The sequence below is a fragment of the Hemicordylus capensis genome, chromosome 1 (genome assembly GCF_027244095.1).
Source record: "Hemicordylus capensis ecotype Gifberg chromosome 1, rHemCap1.1.pri, whole genome shotgun sequence".
NCBI classification, from domain to species: Eukaryota; Metazoa; Chordata; class Lepidosauria; order Squamata; family Cordylidae; genus Hemicordylus; species Hemicordylus capensis.
In genome coordinates, this window is record NC_069657.1 from 123,268,875 (window position 1) to 123,286,927 (window position 18,053).

The following is an 18,053-nucleotide window of genomic DNA, read 5'->3' on the forward strand; positions in this document are numbered from 1 at the left end:
CTCATCATAGGCCATGGCAGTGGCATGCGTGAGTGTCTGCACGTGTCAGCAGCACTAACATGCAGACTGTGACACATCTGGTTTTGCAGTTGTTCATGGTGGGGCGAACTGCCAGTGGTGTTGCAGTGGGTTTAACACTCACCTGTTGGGTGTGGATGCAACATTCACATGAGTCACTCACCCTCCATGGCCAGCATGGTAGAGCCCAACAGGGGGTTGACTGGCCTTCAGGAAGACCACTGCTCCACCAAGTCATCCTCCAAGTGTGAGTAACAGGGTGTCACCATGTCCCTGGCCATGGAGAACACTCTCTTGCTCTGGACACTGCTTGGAAGGCATAAGAGGAACTGTCTGGCAACCATCACCAAGTCTGGAAACACTTGGCAATGCGTTGCCAAAAACTGGATCAGCTCCATCTTCCGGCTTGCTACCAGCTCCTGCAGGTACTGCAGAACACACTGATCAGCACTGCTGTAAGGCTTCATGGGCTCTGTAAGAGATTTTTGACACCTCCAAAATCCCTGCAACCAGGAATAATTGAGGGCTCCAAAAATCCTCACTCCCTCCCCGCCAGCCAATGAGGGCACAGTTGCCCATGACAACACTTGATTTGTATGATAACAAGACAAACAAGAAGTAAGGAGATTGCAGGCCAATCAAAAGCCAGTGCCAGAAAACCAATCAGCAAGGGGAAAACAGGCCTCCAAAATGGCACTCAGAACATTTCAAATCGAAATGGGTTTGTTTTGTTCTAAGCTTGAAATGGGCCCTTTATTTAAAGGGCATTTTGTTACAAGCTTGAGACACTCAAAATGGCTAATTTCAAGTCAAAACATTTTGCACATCCCTATATTCCACTGTACAAAGCTATTCAAAACAGCTAAATTATACTCACAATTAAATAGATGTGCATGAAGAGTAAGGCTTTGTATATTTACACAATAATTCTGATGAGCCATACAAATGTAATGCTATCTTAATATCCTACTATGCTCTTAGGCCCAGATCCTCCAGCATTAGCAGTGTGTTACTCAGCAAGTATACTATACAACAAATAGTGGTGGTGTCAATGGGGACTGAAAATAGCACTTATCCTCCACCCCTAAGTGGTAACCTACACAGGGTAGAAGGACCCTGCTGTGATCCAAGAGAGTGTTGCTTGATGGAAAAGTCAGGGGCAGACTATGAAGAGGGAAAGCAGCACTAGTAGGGATACAGGCCAATATAGCACCAGTACTACTAGCCATTTTCTGGGAGGGTGGCTACCTTGTGAAAAACTGGACCCTGTCTCTGTTACCAACTGATGCTCTCTGGTAATGGCAGGGCCCCCTCTCTTCATTCACTTTGGTTGCCACTCACCTGTGCAGGCTGAGTAGTACTTGCAGTTATAGGTGAGAACAGAACCCGCACAAATAACAAGGGCCACCTGTATTTCATTATTTTTCTAACCTGCAACACACTGGCTACATTTCTCAAACTATTAGGGTGGCTTCAGCCATTTACTTTTCACAACCATTATAATTTTAATGTCTGGTGTCCTCCATCATGTAAAAACAATGGTGTCCAAATGGATGATGTCCTGTAGCACAGGATACCAAAGAAACAAAAAGCAACTAGAAGATGTCTACCCGTCTGAAGGAGGACACCACACTTTACAACCAGAGACTTTGGTGAGATGGTAAGTGTGCGTCCTGAGCCATCCTTATTTTAATTTAGTTTAATTTAGAAATTGTTCAAATACAAAGAGCATTCCTGACATACTTACTAGATAGTTTTAAATTATGTTAAACACAATTTCAGTATAAGAGTGCAACATTTCTTCACACACACACCCTCCAAATATTTCTTCTGTGGCAGTCCTCATCAGCAATATTACAGCTCTATAGGATTAATACACAGTCAAACACAAGCTTCCATTTTATTTTTAAACAGAATATTCAACTCATCACTTGTACTTTATTGTAATATCACACACCTACCACAGTTGTTTGTATCAGAAAATGCCATAAGCAAGAGAGAGTCCAAGGACATAATGTCTTTCAGGCTCTGTAGCACTTAGCAGGTTAGTGGGCCTCCAAGGCCTAACAGATTTAACCAAGACTTTTCACACAATCAGGTAAAGAAAGCTCGGCCAGTCAACAGAAGCCCATTCAGATAACAAAGAGAATATTTTAGTGACAATGTGAGAAAAGAACAGTAAAAATGGTTTAAAAACCCACTCAACCATGTTGACTTCTTTTTTGCGCTCCAAGAACCTTCTCCATGAATTTGACTGTGACATTCACTATAGTCTTCCTGCAGCAATATGAATGCAGCTGAACATGTTCTGTCAGAGCTCAACCAGATAAAAAACTGATAAGAAATCACTCTGTATCTGTTAGATAAGATGAAATTTTAGAGCCAACACAAAGACTAAGTGGTGTATTGATATATGTAGCTCTTCATACAAAGAGAGAGAGAAAAGGGAAATGTGATTGTTATTAGTTGTGCTGGTCATGTAGACAAGGGTAACTTGTCTGCACTTTCTTTTGAAATTTAATTTAATAATTTAGCATGTTCAGTTTTATGGAGTTTGCAGTTAGATGAAAGGTATAAACAAAATATTATGAATATTCTTGATCTATTACATATATTTAAGAATTTGTGCAAAATAAAGTCATACTTCCTGATTACCTACAGATACCAAATTTTGGATGAACAATCCTGCCAGTTAAATTAGCTGGATGCACTATGTTTTACACAGGAATATGCTCAGAAAAAGACTTAACAGATTTTGCATTTTTTGAGGATTCTGAATATAATAATCATACTTTAACTTATTGTTCTCAACAGATTTTTAATACTCAATAATCAGATCAATCATTCCCAAATGACATCATGCTCAAGAAAAGCAGATCTTTCTCAGATTCACATTTTCTGTTATTTAAATTTACTATATATTATCATTATTCAATAAAAAATATTTGAAGTTGAAATCTACACATTTCAAACTGTTATTTTAATTCCCTTTTGCAAACCCATTAATTAAAAATTCTATTACATATATTTAATTTCTTTAACTTTCCTATACATGCAATCTACATAAAAATGACTTTGCCCAGTTGATGACAGGCCTCACCTAGCAGTAGTCTATAACAACTGCACTCCATTCTACACCACTGAAAAACATGAAAGCTCTCTACTTCAAGCAAGTCTGGTATTCTCATATTCTCACCCCACTTATTTCTTTGCCTATTCCCCCCTCTGTCTCTAAAGAAGAGGTCACACTTGGTCAGGCCACACCACTTGGGACAGACTAAGGAAGATTTGGGGGCCGGCAGGGGGTGTGCAGGCCCTGGCCTTTGGCCCAAAAGTCCTCTGCCATGGCCTCTCTCTTGGCAGCACCTTTGTCATGGCCTCCCCTGCTAACTGAGCAAAGAGGCACCTTTTAAAAAGTGGTGATTCTCTTTATTGAGCAGGAGGAGAGCAACTGGCCCTACCATCCCCAGCACAGCATCCCTTCAGTGGCTATTGCTGGTGTCTATCTTATGTTATAAGCTATATAAATATTTGTCGTATTCGTATTCTTCACATACTTTGTATCTGCCAGGTGTTCTTAAAATCTAGTTATTAACGCTCTTCCTGTCTCTCCATTATAAAACTTCCCACACTCTTTACGAAATATTCTATACACTACTCCTTTTAATTCACAGCCCCCCTCCCCCATTTCACATACTGGGCAATCTGTCTTGTCACATCTCCTATCATATAACCTTGTTCTCACCAGTTGTTGTTTCAACATCTTAGCTGACTGAACCTGAACTGTTTATACATAAACAGTTTTGTATAATTTGAATTCTTTGAGGTGGTTAGACAAAGTTGTCTATGCTTAAGTCTTTAAAAACCTAAACTCTTGGTCAGGGAGGAGCATTCTTCCAAAGCTCAGGTTGAAAGGTAAATGTGAACAGTTTCTAAAATTTTCATCTGCAGTCCCCTGCATGCAATCACCCATGTACAAATTGCATAGAGATCAGTAGGACTTGCATGAAGATAATGGGAATATTAATAACTAATCTTGCATGGCTATTGTGAGATTAAATATTGCAAACCAGATTTATGTTCCTAAGAGCATTTGAAAGATTAATGAAATTATTAAAGAAATATGAAGGGGGAAAGGAAGGTTTGAAATTCCCTCCTTTTTGCTCCCCTCCCCTCATCTCTCTCCTCCACACCTAGCCAATGAGGGCAGATTGCCCTTACAACACTTGATTCTGAAGGATAACTAGCCCAACAAAGAAGAAAGGAGAGACCACAACCACCAACTCGTTTGGTGGCTACACAGAGACGGGCCTTCTCGGTCGCTGCCCCAAGATTGTGGAATGTGCTCCCTGCTGGGATACGATCCTCTCCATCTCTGGCAATTTTCAAAAAACACCTGAAAACCCTTCTTTTCACCCAAGCTTTCTCAGCTTCCTAAATTGTGGGAGTTTTAATTTCTGGTTTATTTTAAAATTCAAAACCCGATTTTGAGGTTTTTAATTATTGTAATTGTTTAATTGTTGTTTTAAAATGTTTTTAAATTGTTAATTGTTATTTTTTAATTTGTTTTAGCTCTTTACTGTTTTAGTGGTGTGTTTTAATTGTAAACCGCCCTGAGCCATTTTGGAAGGGCGGTATACAAATCAAATAAATAGATAATAAATAAATTGGAAGGCAGTGGCAGAAAACCACTCAGCAAGGGGGAAATGACGAGTTACCTCCAAAATGGTGCCCAGGGTTGCCCACCATAGCAGCTCGAAGAGAACCAATTCACTTTGAATGGGTCCGATTTGGGTTGATCTCAGACTGACCCCTTTCCTGAAGGGCAGTGCGGTTCGTGATCAAACGGCCCAATTCATGACGGGCCAGTTCATGATGAAACCAGTGCTGCACATCCCTAGAGTAAGGCAGCTAACAAACTTGATACCCAGTCAGGCTCTAAGTTCAAACAAACAATAATTACCTGGGCTGAGATAAGGATTAAGACAACAGAAGGCTACATGTCTTCCTTATCTCTTTGCCAACAAAGAGATATCATGGCTATCATGGTGAGTATAATATAAAGATCTCTTTTTTGTAGAGCAGGCTAGGAAGCAGAAAGGACTCAATCTAAAACCCTGGCAACCAAAGTTTGGCAGCCCTAAGAGAGAAGGGAGAACAAAATACTACTACTTCTTACTTGGCTTAGGCAGAAGGCTTAGGAAATAGCATAGTTAAGTTTCTGCAAAATTAGCACATCCAAAATAGTTATTAATTTTCATGAAATAAGATCTAAAAAACTTAGGGAGGAATCTGTTAAATACAACACAGAGATTAAAATCAGAATACAGTATACAAACTCAGGGATAAAGCTAGTTTCCAAGAGCAGATTCTGATGTGCTGCTGCTGGTGGTGTTGTATAAACACTGCTTATGTGGGAATGCCTATTCCCACATCCCCATTGTAACATGGGACTCATCCCCATGGCATGTAACCCAGTGTTACATGGCAACATTACACTAGTACACAGATGATTGACATTCATGTGGGGAGGGGTCATAGTATGAGCTCTTATATTACCCAAACAGCATGGCAAGGAGCAGTACTGCAGTAGCTCCTGTCATGCCAGAGTAATGTGAAAACATACTCCTTTTTGCTTTGAGGTGGTGCATTTTAATATATATATTTATCTATTTATTTATTTGATTTCTATACCGCCCTCTCAAAAATGGCTCAGGGTGGTTTACACAGAGAAAAAACAAATAAATAAGATGGATCCCTGTCCCCCAAAGGCTCACAGTCTAAAAAGGAGCATAAGATAGATACCAGCAACAGTCACTGGAGGTACTGTGCTGGGGGTAGATAGGGCCAGTTACTCTCCCCCTGCTAAATAAAGAGAATCACGATGTTAAAAGGTGCTTCTTTACCAAGTTACCAGGGGCAATTTTGACATGGGGGTAGTTTTAATATCAGGGTGCTTTCAAACCAATACTTCTTCACATAAAAATTTAGGTGGTACAGTGCGGGACTATACCACATCAATCTGAGGAGGCTGAACAGGCCTTTAGAAATAACACATGAGGGACAGAACAGTGATAGACTCTCTCTGCCTTCATAGGCATGATTTCCAAATCCCAGCACATAGCAGTTGCTCTCTTGCCTGTGCTTTCCCCATGGCAAGTAAGGAGATCTTAAAACAATTTCAGTTTGATATTCTGGAATCCCTACACTTTGAAACTCTCAGTTTTATGACTATGCATCAACAATTTTAAGGCACTATTATCTCCTTACTCATTTGGTTCCCATCTTCCTTTGCCTGTGTTTTGCTCCCTGCTATGGGCTTCATCCACAGCTGCTGACCCCAGCATATGCCTACTTAATCATGGTAATTGCCTCATCCCAGAAAATGATGCCAGGCAAGTTTACCAAGTGATGAGCTTGATACCTATCACCTCAACTAATTGTGTGAATTGGCCTCACATATCAGCAATTTGGGCTGAAGAGGATGCTGTCAATCATTTGTACATTGCAGGATATACATTCATACAGCAAATCCCCCCAAAATCAGAAAATAGCAGTGCCCCCCTCCCATCAGCAGTTTAATCCTACCTGAACCCTCCCCTCCATAAATTCCATCTGATTAAATTTATACTATCCCAGACTCTCTGCTTCCTGGCAGCTCTTGTATATATATTTTTACCTGTTTCACTTTTTGTTTTTCTCTTCAGAATATAAATAAAGCTTAACCTCTCTTGATTGACAGCAAGAAATAACAATATTTAATTAACATCTCTTCATTTGTAACAAATCTTAAAGGCTCCACCCAGTTAATAATGCTCTGCAAAAGTATTCCTCCAATGTTTTGAAAATGTTTTTTAAGAAAAGCTTAGAACATTGTGTTCTTAATTCAAAAGCACATGCCGAATTAATTATGGTCTTATACTTTGACCAAAAGTAGGATTTGTGGGATTTTCTCTTCCTTAAGTCAAAGGATTCAAAAGTAATTTATGAATGATACTGAAATAATGTTTGAATTAGTTGCCAACATGCTGTTAGCTTTGAGTGTTCAAAGGTGTTTTTAAAACAATCTGTTGTACTATCTAGTTATATTCTGTGTTTTGTTGTTTGGATGTCTGTCCCAGTGGGGATCCTGTATAGAATGTGTGGGGGGCGGAGAATGAGAAAGGAAAGGGGAGGCAAAGGAGGAGAAAAATGGAGTTGTTGCCGAATAAACCTTTAGTTAAATCTACATAGATTTTGTTTGTGTGTATGAGGGAAGCAGTTATAAAACACAACCCTATTTGACAGAATGAGCATTAAAAACTGTATTTCCTTAAACTTTACTTCAAAACAATAAAAACAGAATTAAGTGAAAAGAAAAATGATTTACATCCTTCATTCATGTTTTCAGATTATTGCTCTTGATTATACACCCCATCCTGTAGCCTTACAACCATTTGAGGCTGGGCTAGGGCAGCTAAGACCATCACTGTGGTGATCCCCACAATGCAATGCACACTTTCTGGGGGACCAGACAACGTGTCCCAATCTCCAACCTCCACACTGCCTGGGGCAGCCAGTAACCACCTGGGAACGGGGTCAGCAGCCCAGCAAGGATTCAGACAATCGACTGCAGAGAAGGTAAATGTAAGCAGCCTTCCCCACCACCTGCCCAGTCATGAGAACAACCTTTGTGTCTTCTAATATTCAATAAACATCCATTGCTAAATAAATATTATGGATATATTTGAATGCCTAATAGTCAGTTACTTGTTTGATGGAAGGTTGCTTTAAAAAAAAAAAAGATCTCAATATACAAGATGTATTATACGTATCAACTGATGTATTAGAGCACCGAGGGTGGTGGGGTGAAGAGTACAAGCACTTTGGCTATTAATGAACTACAGGTGAATTCAAACACAACTGCTGGGAGAGCAATTGTTGAAAAAATTCATTTCATTTATCTATACGATTATTCTGTCAGGATTATTATATTTATCAATATAATATTCTGTCAGGACACAGAAACCAGTTCTGTGTTTGGGGCAGAGATGAAGTATGCATTACTAACTTGGCAAAGAGGCACCTTTTAATGTGGTGATTCTCTTTATTTAGGAGGGGGAGAGTAACTGGTCCTATCCAGCCCCAGCACAGTATCTCCAGTGACTGTTGCTGGTGTCTATCTTGTGTTTCTTTTTAGATTGTGAGCCCTTTGGGGACAGGGTTCCAACTTATTTGTTTATTTCTCTGTGTAAACTGCCCTGAGCCATTTTTGGAAGGGCGGTATAGAAATCTAATAAATAATAATAAAATAATACATTGAGTGGGCCCTTGCTACATCATGTACCCTTCTCTGTGGTCCCTGAAGTTGTTTCTTCAGTTCTTCTGCATTTGTTTCTTTTTTAAACAAGCAATCAAACATTAGCATCAAATAAAGTTAAAGTGGTGCTTTAAAAAAATGTATGGCTAGCCCACCTGATGCAAAGGGTAACTGCAAGACAACTCACTTGGCATTTGATGAGCTGATAAATCTATATCCAAATGTTGCTAGGTTCTGGGAAGAAAAGATAATGTTGCAAGTCCTCTTTTCAAGGTATCCCTAACATTGAACCTTTATCAGTAAATCCATAAATAATTACAAAAAAATATAATTTAGCATATCTCTGTTGGGGATATGTACAATATTTGCAAGATACCAAGCATGATGCTTCCTTAACAATAACATATATATTGAGTCAAGTAGTGGTGGGGAAATGTGAGGGTTGTATATAAAGTCTACCAATATGCAAAACATGTTAGCTGTCACTCCTAATAACTGGCATATGCAATTATCCTTCCTTTTTAAAAGAGAACCACCCTTGACCACATCTAGCAACCAGACTGATTAGTTAACAAGATTTCAGTTCAGCTTTGCCTATTTTGCTGGAGGCTCACCTGAACACACTGGGAAAGGGCTAGAAAGAAGAGGAGAGAAGCAATGTCTGGGGCAATTTGCTGTGATTAACAATGTTGCCCCACTATTCCAGCCGGGGTCGGTGGGGGGAGAGGGTGTGTGGGTCCCGCACCTCTTCCCAGCCCACTCTCCCACCGAGCTGGCATTGCAGCAGCTCAGCTCCAGTAGTGTGCGACAGAACCAGCACCCCACCACCTCTGGCCACTTTCTCCAATCTGTGACAGAGTGGAGAAAGCAGCTGAAGGTGGTCGGGGCTGGGAAGAAAGTGTGTATGCACCTGCAGGCCACGTGCCTCCTCTTAGAGAGAGTGGCAACTGCTCTCTCTAGGCTCCAGCCCTGAGAAAGGCAGCCACAGCCCTGATGGTGGGGCCTGGGCCTACCTGGCACCCGGTTGAGGAGAGAGAGAGCGAGCAGGCTGCTCCCTCGACCAGTGCGGGGCCTGTCCATGCATAGGGCTGGGGGAGATCAACCTGGTCACCCAGCCAAAAAGGAAAGCCCTGGAAGTGTATGCATTGACATAAACTGACCAAATTGGTGGACTAGGACTGGGGATACCCAAGTAAAGCCCTGGAAATGTATGCATCTAAATGAACTGACCAAACTGCTGGACTAGGGCTGGGGAGACCCGAGTTCAAATCCCCATTCAGCCATGATACTTGCTGGGTGACTCTGGGCCAGTCAGTTCTCTCTCAGCCTAACCTAGTTCACAGGTTGTTGTGAGGAGAAACTTAAGGATGTAGTACACTGCTCTGGGCTCCTTGGAGGAAGAGGATATTAAAATGTACAGAAAAATGTAAATAAATAAACAAACAAACAATAGTGGCATATCCATAAGACTGTGTTAATGCAAGTGCCTACATGAAGGACAAGATTAAATTCCAATAACTTGCAGCTTTAAAATAGGTTTACATGACCCGGCAACATGGTTAATTTCATGCCATAAATCAGTCATGAACATTTTCACTCACTTATTTCTTGCAGCAAATAGCTACTCTCACCTAGCTACTTACCAGGACCAAACTGAAGCAGTGCCTGAGCTGACAGTCTGGTGCCTCAGGTAAGAAGCATCTTCAGCACCTCTCTCCATGTGTTCAGCTTTTGAATACCTTGTTCTGATTGCTTTTGTATTCTCTTTTACTACTGTGTTGCATGCTTTATCCCTGTCCTATAAGATAATACATGTGCACAGTATGTGTTTACCTATATTTATTAATTTCATATATATGAAAAGCTTTTTTTTCCTCTTATAATTTTACTGAAGAATAACCAAAATGCCTAGCACCCTAGGTAGTCACCTGCCCCAATCCAGCTCTGTCAATCCCTTTCCCCAACAATCACCTCCTCTGGTCTCTCCCTACTTATAGCTCACGCATTCTTTCTCACTCACACTCACATCAGACTATAATAGGACATTGGTCCTTGCATATCTGGAGCAGAAAAACAGCAGGGAAAACAACACAGGCACAACTGCTATTGTGCTGTTTTCAATTCAGCTTTGGAACATATCATTTTTATTGCATTTGTTACCTGCATTCAAAATTAGCTCCTATTTGGTTATTCTACAATCAGTGTGTCCCACATATAGTACACTGTGGCCCTGTGTGCATTTCACCATTATAAGGTCTCATGATTTTCACTTTGTAGCAGATAGAGCTTCTCAGATATTATATCAGCACAACTGTAGATGTCCTTTCCAATTACCAATGATCCAGTTTCAAAATTTGTCCATTGTAATGAAGGCAAATGCTACAATAATTGCATCCACAATTAACACTGAATATATTTTAATTATATCCTCAGACAGAGTGATTCCCTCCCACTAAATACCTTGATAACACAATATAGAAGACTAAGAGAGCATTATTGCTCAAATTGTATGAAAAAAGACTATTTAGCCTTTAACAGCACAAATGCAACTTGCAGTTACTAAAGTAAACAGAGCAAGAAAGCTGCACTTCAATTCATAGCATGTTCAGAGATGAGGCTTGCATCCTTTGACAGGGCACTCATGTGGCATGACCCTAGACTATGGGAGACATTCTATTTAATGCAATGAAAGCTCATAAAAGAGTAATCTTGTTTGAGCACATGGATCTAACATAAGATTCTGCAATATTTCTTCAGAACAGAAAACATTAATTAGACATAACTGGGTTTTTGGTAAGAAGGGTTGTATCTAGGACCGCATGTGAAGTATAGTAGATTGAGAAGCATCAAACACAACTTCTGTCCATTGATTCCACAATATATGAGTCTTTCATATTAAATAGTTATAAGTCCTAGAATACTATGGCAGTGCCAATGAACCTGTCTCCCAGCCAACTGCAATGAGATAAAACAAGAGATTTTAAAGTATTAAGTATGTATTTGATGAGTCACAATGCCTAGTACTCCCCCATTTCCTCAGTTATATTAAAATAGTTATTTATATTTCACTTTGCAGTGAAAATAGTTATTTATATTTCACTTTGCAATGAAAATGTTCTCAAAACAGTTTACATAGAAAAAGAGTAAGAATAAGAAGTTACTCCATTATGCACTTGCTTTAGCCAGATGGCACACTACTAAATTACTTTCTCATTGCATATCTATAGGAAACAAGGTAAGACATACTCTCTGGACTTGACAGAAGAGGTATTTTGTGGAGGGGAGTGGGGTTAGAATCCTAGAAAACCAACCTTGGACTGTCTTTTATTCTTGAGTGCACAAGACAGAAGAATTGCCATTTATCTTAAAATATTGTAGAAGGTGACCCTGTCTCCCACTCAATAATCTCACTCCTATGCTTGAATAGATCAAGGGGGGGGGAAGTGTATTGATTATTCAATCACTGAACTCTTTAGGCCAAACACAGAAAAATGTTTGCTACAGGATAAGCTACAATTAACCCAATATTTTGTCAGGAGAAGTGACAAAGAACCCTTCATTCATTCATTCATTCATTCATAAACATTTTACTGGTCTTGAAACACAGTAACAATCCACGTTTTCCAAATTGGTCTCTTCCAGAAAACAAGAAGTCTTTTGACACAAATGCAATCTTGCCTTCTTTTCCATTTTCTTTGCTCTCAGTGAATCCACTGCCTTTTTAAAGCTCTCAGACAATGTATGGAAACAACTGTGATTGATATATTATGTGAAAATGTTTCGTGGTCTCTGTGTGGCAGACTCCTTCCAATACAGGTGGAGGCTTGGTGCCTGGTGGCTTGCTGAAATGTGATGAACATATCCAGTTCTCCACAAATGCCCCATGCCTTTAGTTCCACAAGGGATACTTAAGGAGGAAAGAAGTGGCTCCTTACTCATGACCTGGCTTTCAAAAGCTATATGGCCAGCCCTTTCTGCCTAAGTTCTGGCACACAGCTGAACTAGCCCAAAATTGTTATAAGAAGTGGGTAGGAGGGTTTAGAAAGCTGAGTGGAATGATCTGCTCCATTTTACTTTTACAAGATGCCACTTCAGTTCCAACAGGACAAGACTCTTAATTTCTCTGAAATAACTACAAGTAGTGATTAGCTTGAACTCTGAGAAAATAGTTCCTTAGCTGAGCTTCATCTTGTACAGTCACTTTTGCAGTTATTTCCCAGAACAAATTAAAAAAAACTAACCACACCTATTTATTTGCTAAAACATTTTTAATAGAAGAGCAAGAAAACTGCATAGCTGTGAAGAAAACAAAATTTTTTAAATTATTTTAAACAGCATTTTGAAAAAATCCAGCCCAGAAGCAGATTCTTTATGTATTTCCTATCTTGCCCTTGGTGAACCTAATCCCAAAAGCCAACTGGCACTGCTCTAATACAGCTTCAGTTTTTAACAGGGCTTGATAAGCTTGCAGAAAGTAAACTAACTTCATCTACAGACCTTTAAATGCACAGTACATCCTGAACTAGGGCAGTTAAATTAACACTTCCTGTGCAAGTTAGTTCTGAAATGCATCTTCATGAGTTCTTGGCATAAACCTTATGGCAAAGGTCAGAGAAATGTATCATGGACAAGCCTGTGGCATCCTCTTGACACAGAGGATTCAAGCATAGGTCAGCAAAGACACTGTATGCTGATTGTCTTGAACCTTAAGTATATTCAAATGATTTATTTTTACTGGGAGGATGCACACCAACATCAATCATGACAAACAACAATAAAACTAAGACAGACACAAAGATGCACTAGCATGGCAAAAGAGAAAATCAGATTTATGAATGTATTCTACTTTAAATATATCCACATTTTCAAGGAAAGGGACAAAACCATGGTCTCTAGTATCAAAGGCTTAGATACCTACCATTCTGCTAGCTGCCTTAAAGCTGCCAAAAGAGTTGTTTGTTATGTATTTAGGGAAGAATTATTGTGACACCACTTCCCTAGTGGATATATGTTGAATCAAATCTATCAGGTTAAAAAAAAGAAAAAGAAAAACTTGGGGGAAACAAGGACTTAAGCCTGAATGACAAGAAACAAACTTAGTGGGTTTGTTTCTCATCATTTGTTGTCATTTTAAATCTTCTGGCCAGACAGGCTTAAAGGTTGATCAAGAGGGACACCACCTTTGGAAAACTGGGGTTTCTCTGTGCTTGCAGAATAAAGTTGGTATTTTTAGAATATTATTTGAAGATAATTATTTGAAGATATTATTTGAAGGCATCTATAACACAAGGCATTTACCATCAGAGACTGTTACCAAACAGCCTTCCCACGCTTCTTTAAGAAACTCTAGATTCCTAAAGCTGCAAGGGAAGATACACAGGGACAAGCAATCTGTGAAACTGGCCTCTTCTTATATCAAGTGGGAGTGTAATGCAGAGATCGAACTGGTGCAAAAATTTCCTAGGAAATTTTCACAGTCTGTCCTTAATAAAGCCAGTGTTCCTGACTCAGCTAGAGATATGAAGGCTTGGTGGGGGGGCGGGGGGGAGAGATAGAAAAAATCTCTAAACATAGCAAAAGAGTATTTGAGGTTGAACCATCAAATGCAATCAAGGTTAAAGAATGCAATCAAGGTTAAAGAATGCAATCAAGGTTAAAGAATGCAATCAAGGTTAAAGTTTCAGATCATTTACATAGATTTGGCACAACAGCACCCTTTTGTTCTGCACTCTTTGAATAATCACCCTTTGAATAATCACCATCACACCCACACCATCTCCAAGTCCAGTGCCTGAAGTTTCCTTGTAAAGCTAAAGCTAAAGCTTTACAAGGCTTGCACCTTATAAGCTGAAGTTTTCCACTTTTGAGACTTGACACAGAAGTCCTTTTTATAGGAGCAAACCCTATAAAAAGATTCGACTCCAGAACTTTAGAGCTTTATCTGAGAAATGAGCTGTAGTCCTGTCATGGGAGCAAGGCAGCTGACACTGCCTTCTAATGCCCAAGTACTTGCCCAGCTGAGTGCCTACTGTACTGGGGAACTCCCTTGACCTGAATCACAAGATTGTTAAGTCCTAAGTTGGAACACTGGAACTCAGGGTTCAGAACCACACAAGCTGAAACCACCATCCTTGAGTGTTTCTTGTGTAGGTCTGTTGCAGGGAGACCTGCAGTGGACATCCATAGACAATCTTGGAATCCAAGAGTCACTTCTTGTGTGACATTCCCATACTTGACTATCTGAGAACCTCTAGACTTCCAAGCTAAATCTAGAGCCCTTGTGGCTGGACCATCCCCTATGTAGACTTGCTGAGGGCTAAACTTTCACCTTAGGGCCTGGGAAGCCCAGTGCTCCCCTTTGCTAGCTGTGAGCACATTGGAAACTGGTGCCAGGCCAGCACTTTGCTATCTTTCATTGTCCTGCTTTGGCAACAACTTTATTATTATTATTTTATTATTATTATTTTAACATTTATATCCCACTCTTCCTCCAAGGAGCCCAGAGCGGTGTACTACATACTTGAGTTTCTCTTTCACAACAACCCTGTGAAGTAGGTTAGGCTGAGAGAGAAGTGACTGGCCCAGAGTCACCCAGCTAGTTTTATGGCTGAATGGATATTTGAACCCGGGTCTCCCCAGTCCTAGTCCAGCACTCTAACCACTACACCACGCTGGCTCTCATCTTATGGTAGAAACCTAAATTTTCCCAGGTGGAACTGCTCCCTTTTAGCATCAGCAGATATGGCCATTACTAAATTGCTCATCACTCTTTTTTCTCTATCTCTTTTCCTTCCCCCACCATTTGCCCTTCATCTGCCCACATTTCAGTGTACATCAACTGCTAGGCTATTAGAGTCTTCTTCACTTCCTATTTTGTGTATTTATTTGTTTGTTTGACACATTTTATACCACCTCATACTTAGGTCCCTGGTTAGTTCACAATCTAAAAACACAGCAATTAAAACTTTAAAAGAATTAAATACAGGTTAAAACTACAAACTTTAAAACTATAAACTAAAATCCTGACTAAACAGGTATGTCTTCAGGACCTTCTTAAAAACATCCAGTGAAGGGGAGGATCTAATATTGTTAGGTAGTATGTTCCAAAGTCCTGGGGCAACCCTAGAAAAGGCCCGGTTTCAAGTCACCACCAACCGAACTGGTGGCAACCGCAACCAGAGCTACCTAGATTATCTTAATAGGTGGTGGTCTTCATGAAGAAGAAAGCATTCTCTTAAATAACTTGGACCAAGTCATTGAGGGCTTTATATATGGTAATAACCAGCACTTTGTATTTTGCCCAGAAATTTATTGGCTACCAGTGTAGTTCTTTCAAAATGGTTGTAATATGATAACTTCGGGTAACCCTGGAGACCAACCTGGCTGCTGCATTCTGTACTAGCTGCAGTTTCCAGATGAAGTAAAAAGGCAGCCCAATCTAGAGCGCATTGCAGAAGTCAAGTCTGGATTTTACAAGCATATGCACCATTGTTTTAAGGTTGTTTATCTCCAGAAATGACAGTAGCTGGTTCATCAGCCAAAGCTGATAGAAAGCCCTCCTGGCCACTGCCTCAACCTCTGAGACAGGGAGAGGTTTGGGTCCAGAAGTACTTCCAGACTACATACAGCTCTTTCTTGGGGAGTGTAACCCCATCCAGAAGAGGCAGATCTAAGCTGCTTCCTAAATTCCGACCTCCCACAATTAGTACCTCCATCTTGCTTGGATTCAGCCTCAGTTTGTTCTCCCTCATCCATCCCATTACTGCCTCCAAGGAAGAGAGGGAAGTTTAGGGAAGTTAGGCCATTTACTAATGAAGCTGACATGGAGAAACAGATGTGGGTGTCATCAGCATACTGATAACACCCTGCACCAAATCCCCTGATGATCTCTTCCAGTGGTTTCATGTAGTTGTTAAAAAGCACTGGAGATAGAATGAAGTCCTGCAGGACCCCATAAAATAGGTCTCATTTTGAAGAGCAACAATATCCAAGTGACACTATCTGGAACCTAACCAAGAGGTAGGAGCAGAACTACTGCAAAGCAGTACCTCCGACCCCTTCAGGCACTCCAGAAGGATACCATGGTCTATGGTATCGAAAGCCACCAAGAGATTCAAAAAGATCAACCGAGTCACACTCCCCCTGTCAATGCCAACCAAGGCCGTCTCAACCCCATACCCTGCCTTAAGCCTAATTGAAATGGGTCCAGATAATCTGCTTCCTTCAAGACTGCCTAGAGTCAAGATGTCACCCACCCTCTCAATCACCTTGCCCAACCATGGGAGATTGGAGACAGGCCTGTTTCTAAGGGACCCAATGCAGGTTTCTTCAACAATGGTCTAATAATTGCCTCCTTGAGACAAGGAGGCATCCTGCCCTCCCTCAGAGAAGCATTAATGATCTTAACAAGACCCTCTCCATTGACCTCCCTGCTAATCATATAAACCATGCTGGGCAAGGATCAAGAAGACAGGTAGTAAGGTAAAGTGTCCCAAACAGCTTGTCCACATCCTTGGGAGTCACAAACTGAAATTGATCCAATTTAACCATACAAAAGGAGCTGCTGGACACCTCCACAATAGACTCTGCAATAACCGTAGAGTCTAGTTCAGCTCAAAGATTTTATCTGCAAAACACTCATTAAAAGTGTCACAACAGGTAACTGATGGATCCAAATTCTCATTCAAGGGAGGAGGGGCATGCCCTCGCCTTCTCACAACTCTGCTGAATGTAAACTTGCAGAAGCAATGCAGGCAGAAAAGAACTGCTTCTTTGTCAAGCACACTGCCAGAGCATATGTGCTTAAAATGTGCTCTGTGTTGTAATATGTCAGATTCAAGCTGAGTCTTTCTCCACTTGCGCTCTAGTCACTTACCTTGCTGCTTTGGCCTGTAATTCTTCCACATATCAAGGGGCTAATTTAGAAGCTGGTTAGAGATGGCACTTAGGGGAATCATGTTTACAGCCCTAGTAAGTTCATTATTCCAAGCCTGAAGCAGGGCATTAACAGAATCGCTGGCAGAACCAACCTTAAAGCCTTCCAAGGCTTTTTGGAATCCTACTGGATCCAATAGCCTTTTTGGGAAGACCATCCTAATAGATCCTTCACCCCTGCAGAGGAGGGTTTGGCTGTGAGTCCAACCTTAACCAGATGGTGTTAAGCGTAACCTTTCTAGTCCCTGAGAGCTGCCTTCACTCCCTAAACAACCATGATTATATCAAGTTTGTCAAATACCACCATATTTACATTGTACTTCTTCTTTATCAATCAGCTTTATTTCTTTATCCCATAATTCAAAGCCGCAGATACACGTGTATAGTATACACATATGCGAGCAAGTGTGCCAAAAGGGCTGCTTCTGATACAGAACTGAATTGCTAATCTTAATGTGAACCCAACAAGAGGGAAATCGACAGCCAGCTACAAGATTGCAGGGGCTTGAAAATGCCAACAGTTATACTGGAAGTGGCTGTTCCCATGCAAGCACTAACATTTGGTGATCCTGTCCCGCACCTCAGTACATGGTGTGTGTGTGTGTGTGTGTGTGTGTGTGTGTGTGTGTGTGTGTGTGTGAAATAAATACCAGAATCATCATCATCATCTTAAGAACTTGATATGACTGTAACTTCATAAAGGCTAGTTTGGAGGGCATTTTTAGCTATTAAGAAATATTTGCTGCACGAAGCCACCTTTGTGTATCAAAACTAATTTAGAGCAATAGGGAGCAAATTATTC

General features: G+C 40.6%; 1 protein-coding gene across 14 annotated transcripts in view; it reads right to left on the bottom strand.

Annotated features, from left to right (window-relative positions):
* Nucleotides 1–18,053, bottom strand: part of SOX6 (SRY-box transcription factor 6) — a 676,724-nt gene that overhangs the window by 509,982 nt on the left and 148,689 nt on the right. Inside the window, exon 1 of one of the 14 annotated variants that reach the window (XM_053251928.1) lies at nucleotides 6,289–6,389. The exons of the other annotated variants lie outside the window; for them this stretch is intronic. Within the exon in view, the coding sequence (XP_053107903.1) occupies nucleotides 6,289–6,365 (77 nt within the window). The 5' untranslated portion in view covers nucleotides 6,366–6,389. Of the gene's footprint in view, nucleotides 1–6,288; nucleotides 6,390–18,053 lie in introns of those variants that run through there. 14 annotated transcript variants of the gene reach the window in all.